General features: G+C 40.2%; 1 protein-coding gene across 1 annotated transcript; it reads left to right on the top strand.

Annotated features, from left to right (window-relative positions):
* Nucleotides 1–838: 838 nt before the first annotated feature.
* On the top strand, nt 839–3,663 carry LOC135107085 (uncharacterized). Its single transcript, XM_064016717.1, has 2 exons — nt 839–972; nt 2,352–3,663. The coding sequence occupies exons 1-2, from the start codon at nt 961–963 to the stop codon at nt 3,411–3,413; spliced, it is 1,074 nt and encodes a 357-aa protein (XP_063872787.1). The 5' UTR covers nt 839–960; the 3' UTR covers nt 3,414–3,663.
* The last annotated feature ends 2,433 nt before the right edge of the window (nt 3,664–6,096 follow it).

Below are 6,096 nucleotides of genomic sequence, written 5' to 3'. Positions count from 1 at the left end.
AATATCTATAATTATTTCCATGAATTGCATATAGGGAGCAGATTGATCATCATTATTTATTAGATTTCTACCTTGAAGATGTAATGGCAAAGGAGATCATTACTGCAGAATTTGTATCATTTCAAGGAATCGAAGAAAATTTTGAGTCACCGAAGACGTATAGATATGCAGCATCCAAAACGAAAATTATGAAATCTCTTGTGAGTACAGCACAGTATCACTAGCGCTCAACATTTTCCATACCTTCCTTATACTCTGAAATACTTTGCTTACTTTAACTAGCGTCCAATAAGACATCATGCATAGCTTACTTTATCATTCATAATAGTTACCATCTTTCCCTGCAGTGGAATGAATGTATTACGAAGCACCTAAAACAGCTCAATTAGCTCACTTGATCACAAAACAATGTAATATATTCATCATCGATAATACATGACACTGCAAACATATTGTATTCCACGGAGATCAATAATGTAACCCTACAGAGACAGGCAAAGATGACAAAAGCCGAACAAAGATATGCAATTAAAACCAACACAATTAAGATACAATACCAAGCATTTCCATGATAGGAATCTATGTAGGCTTACATGTAACACACTCACACAGAGACACTCAGGGAAACAAAAGCAAACGGATAAAATATTACTATCGATCACCATGACAGATATCCCTATCAGTAAGACTTCTTCCTGTCTTCTATGTACAAGGACGGCAACAATGGAAAAGTAATAATTAGACAAGTGGTTCTTTCCAAGAATAAGAGAAAAAAATAAATAAAAACAGACAGCAACATTATTCAACGAGTTAGTCATCTTCACCTTGCAATACGAACTGGAGCGGTATCAGACAAAACGAATAAGTGGCAACTCAACAGTTATCCTTTAATTGACGTAATATATATAGAGCACCTCATCGAGTTACCGACAGATTTGTACGGAGGAACGGTAATCCATCATGAAGCAACTGGTGAGTACACACTCTGCCTTTACAAACAAGCGCTATTCGGTTTTGAAATGCTGAAAATTTTTACAGATGCTCCTTTGTGTGTTCGAGAGAAGCGATGATGTTACACGTTATACAATTCCAAACTCTTTTCATTCGAAGTGCATTGATTTACTAGTTAAAATCATAAGAGCATAAGAAAATCAGGAAAGCTCCAAGAAGCTACCAGGCCTACACATGGCAGATCCTGCATGAAACTACTACTGCTATCTACTTCTTTAAATCTATTGTCCCCATACACAAATTTGTCTAATCCTCTTTTAAAGCTCCCTAACGTCTCAGAATAAAAGTATTCAGCACTAAGTTGGCAGTCACTGAAGTTGTGGTGGTCTCTCTCTCTCTCTCTCTCTCTCTCTCTCTCTCTCTCTCTCTCTCTCTCTCTCTCTCTCTCTCTCTCTCTCCCTAGGAAGAAAAATGTGCCTGGAATATTTATTTCCTAACCTCTAAATATGTTCACTAATTTAATGTTTAGCTTTTCCTTCAATAAGGCCGACAAAGCAACTTATCCAACAAACCAACACACACACACACACACACACACACACACACACACACACACACACACACACACACACACACACACACACACAAACATTATCATACACACAAGCACGGACACACCCTCCATATACCTGATCAAACTAAAGACTAGAGAGAGAGAGAGAGAGAGAGAGAGAGAGAGAGAGAGAGAGAGAGAGAGAGAGAGAGAGAGAGAGAGAGAGAGAGAGAGAGAGTGTGTGTGTGTGTGTGTGTGTGTGTGTGTGTGTGTGTGTGTGTGTGTGTGTGTGTGTGTGTGTGTGTGTGTGTGTGTGTGTGTGTATGTGCGTTGGTATTGAGTTCATTGAGGAAATTCATGTGTATAAAAATATTACATAAGGATCAGAAAGTGGTATTTTCTTGAGCAGAGAGAGAGAGAGAGAGAGAGAGAGAAAGAGAGAAAGAGAGCATGTGTGTGTATGTGTATGTTTGGGTATTTGTGTTGCCGGGTGAACATATAAGTCAATATATTTGTTACAGTTTCATTCACTGCGCGTCACGAGTTCTTTTAATCTTAGTCATGTGGTCTGCAAGCAATCTCTCAGTTGCCGGGCTCAATAAGGAGATCGTTACCAGATGAGAGGACTTAAGACTGGAAAAACGAGAAACACAACTGGAATTAGTGCCACTCACCACCAGCTCGACTGCAAACTGCAAATCTGATTCCGAATGAAATCTAAATGCTTGTTTGACTCATGACGCAGTGTTCTGAACAAGACAGTCATCCATATAACTGATTCTGTATTGTGTAACACAAATATGCTTTACACAATATCACTGGCCTGTTGTATTTTTTCTTCCCCCAGCTGCTGGTCTGTGCGGTGGCAACCATCGCCTCCCCATCACTTGCTGGGCCGTCTGGATACGGCTACTACGACCCAGTGACGTACACCTACAAAACCTTCCACAGTCCAATCCACACCCCGCCCTTAGTTACCTCCGAGAAGTCTGATCCCTTCATGGGCGTCTCATCATATAGAGTGTTTGAAGGCACCGATCTTACCCGCGACGAGCTGATGGCTATCATCGGCAGTGGATTTGGCCCGCTCATGATGATCTCTCTGTACCCGAACCACAGGTCCGGATTGAAGGAGTACAAGGACGTGAGCATGGCAATGGTGGAAGCCTCCCGCCAAGTGCTGGAGTCTCGCGTCCGCAACGGTCAACACGTGGACCCACAACGGTTCGTGAATCTGGAAAACGTAGAGAAGCGACTGCCCGCTGTGCTGGACGCGATGACTGATGTCTTCGACGGAAAGGTAAACCCGCGCTACTCTCTGACAAACCTCTTCAAGGTTTATGACTTCGGGCCTGCCGACAGGTCCAGGTTCAGGCAGAGGGTGCTGATGGCCATTAGCAGGGTGGCTTTCCAAGCTAATGAATCTGCCATAACGGATAATCTGAAGGACGCATCCAATGTTTTCCTCAAGGCCCTCAGACAGTACCTGGAAGATCGCGTGGCCAGCGGCAGGCATGTGACTCAGGATCAATACAATCGTCTGGAGAGAGCAGAAAAACTGATGCCATCTCTCATGCGGGCCATGGAGGGCATCGCTAATGACCCACAGGTCGTCCAGTTTATGAAGGAACTGCACCTTGACGCTACAGAGAAGGCAAGACAGCTTGTCCTTTGCTTCTTCGCTTCCATGGACGCATTGTTCAAGGATCCCAACGCCACTGTGGGGACAATCATGCTTGACGTGCTGCTGGCCTACATCCCCTTAGCCCGCCAGGTGTTCGAGGACCGCATCGCGCTGGGCCTGCCCGTGTCGCAGGAAGACATCGATAAAATGGAGCACATGGAGCAGGTGCTGCCCATCATGCTCACCTCATACATTGAGATAGTGGACGACATGGGCATCTATTAGACTTCTCTACAGAAACATTGTCTCAATGTATTCTTGCCTTCGAAAGCTGTCAATCTTCCTTTTTCTATGTATCTTTGTAAACTTTTGTACATATTTCAAGTCAATATTCAACAGCATCATTCACGATTTTCTTTTTCTTACTATCTCCTTCCTTGTCAAACTTGTGTTACTGCATTGGAAAATAATACTTTTTATTTATTTATTTTTTTGTGAGATCATTTGTGTTTCGCTTGTCACGATAGTAAACCAAGAAGAACATTGAGAGTTTAAGCTAATCCAGATACTGTTTAAATTTTGAAGGAAAGATACGTAATTAATACCTGATCGGAAGAGATATACAAATCAGTTAATATATATATATATATATATATATATATATATATATATATATATATATATATATATATATATATATACACACACACAGTGAGAGAGAGAGAGAGAGAGAGAGAGAGAGAGAGAGAGAGAGAGAGAGAGAGAGAGAGAGAGAGAGAGAGAGAGAGAGAGAGAGAGAGAGAGAGAGAGAGAGAGAGAGAGAGAGAGAGAGAGAGAGAGAGAGAGAGAGAGAGAGAGAGAGAGAGAGAGAGAGAGAGAGAGAGAGAGAGAGAGAGAGCGGTGTCAGATGTCAGAAGTTTTGGTTAAGTAATGGGATTAGAGAAATTACAATATTTATAACTGAAGGAAAAACGAAAGTGAGCAATCATTATGGTGTATAAATATATAACAAAAAAAGAAGAGAGTAAAGATAGTGTAAAATATTTGTGTGAAGCAGGAGACTCAACAACAGAGGAACACAAAAAAAAAAAAAAAATGAAAAAGAGAGAAAGCGATCAGGATGCACAGAAATATGCAATAATGTCTCAGAGGGAGCAGTGGATCAGTGGAAGGCATAACCAGTGTGTGTGTGTGTGTGTGTGTGTGTGTGTGTGTGTGTGTGTGTGTGTGTGTGTGTGTGTGTGTGTGTGTGTGTGTGTGTGTGTGTGTGTGTGTTTGAAAATGAATGATTACTATATATTACTAAAATAATTAAGATCGAGCGAGGCCGAAGAAATTTATTCCTTGTCCCAGAGATAATATCAAACTTTACCCTTCTAAAGTCCTTATTAAATGAAGTCTACGTACATCAAATGCAATGCTGGCATCAAAAGCAGCAGAGTATGTTGATGAATAGGTCCTTTACCGACAGAACTAAATGAGTGGTGTCGTGAATTGTTAAAGAGAAATGTCACGTTATACTGTAGCGAGGACAAGAAAAAGGAAGCCCTTAGAATATCGTTCACAAATGTCACGACTTTTACCTTTCAGCATGGCGCTCACTTCCTCGTGTTTTTGTTTTTGTTTTGTTTTTTACTGAGAGGTTGATGGTTTCACACTCAATTATTTCTAAATATATATCTTCTGGTTAGAGACATTTGCTTCCAAAGGTTCTCCATGTTAGTGTGTCTATATATCTTTCTGTAAGTCGCGTTAAATAAATACCTCCATTCCAACTAATGTTTCTTTCATGGTTATTTTCTGTGTCCAATACTTTACTTGAGTGGAATTTCCGAAGGCGAAGTCAAAAGAATCATCGCATATTGGAGGATAAGTGTCTTGTATGTTGGATAAGAAAATAAGAGCATTAAAAAATAAGGGAACCTGCAAGAGGACGTCATTGCAACAGCAAATCGTTCTCCTCTTTTATGATTTTTTTTTCTAATCTGGTTTCAAAGCTTCATAATGACTCAGTACTAGCAACTTGATTATATATACTGTTTTCATTTATCATGCTATCTGATAAGCAAATCCTTTCTTTCTCTTTTTACATCTAACTATATCAAGTTTCAACACTTTATTTCTTGTCCTACCCTGATTACTACTAATATTGGGGACTTGGCTCATGTCATCCTTGATATACCGTTACATAAAAAAAAGACCTTCATTATATCAAACAACTATTAAAGAAATGTTCGAGATTTTCCACACATATCTTTCATTCAGAGGGATGATTATAGTATAAGCTGTGTATACGCTTATTCTGTGACTGGTGTGTCAGTCATCGAACCGCTCATCGAAAAAAAACAAAACCACCTTGGGGAAGTTAGCAGAATTTGCCTGTTAAAAAAAAAGAGGCCCACCGTATCCCTATTCTTAGTAACAGAAATGCTAAGTGGGCGGCAAAACGTCTTTTCTTTTTTTTTTTCATCACATACTTAATTTTACAACTTGCTGCCTTTTTTTTTGCTCACATCACAATAACTCATACCATTTATTTCCACACGCAAATACACTCACTGTCAAGTCCTCGTGAATTACTTCAAGAAAACCACGATCTCCCTTGACGTGACCAGTGTTTCAATGCATTATCTTCCATCCACCTAAGTTGAGTGATGACACCCGCAACCCGTTCACCACTTCATCAAACTGGTCTTCATATCAGTTCTTGAACCCAGTCGTCACTCCAGGCGTCAGTTCATAGTAGGTGAGAGTATAATTCAGAAAAAAAAAACAAAAAAAAACAGACATTGCGCTAACCAGTTTCAGAAAATTTCGTAAGTTTCAGTACGATCTTTGCGTGGAGGAAACCGCTTTTTTTTTTTGAGCATGTTATCTTAGTAGACTCTTTGTTCTCTCTCTTCCTGATTGTGTTCAAAGGTCACAGAGATACTTAGTCAGATTCTTATGGCTGTTTTCCATATCGGTG

This window comes from Scylla paramamosain, chromosome 14 (genome assembly GCF_035594125.1).
Source record: "Scylla paramamosain isolate STU-SP2022 chromosome 14, ASM3559412v1, whole genome shotgun sequence".
Taxonomy (NCBI): Eukaryota; Metazoa; Arthropoda; class Malacostraca; order Decapoda; family Portunidae; genus Scylla; species Scylla paramamosain.
Note: the sequence above shows the minus strand (reverse complement) of the source record. Positions and strands in the feature narration are given on the sequence as shown.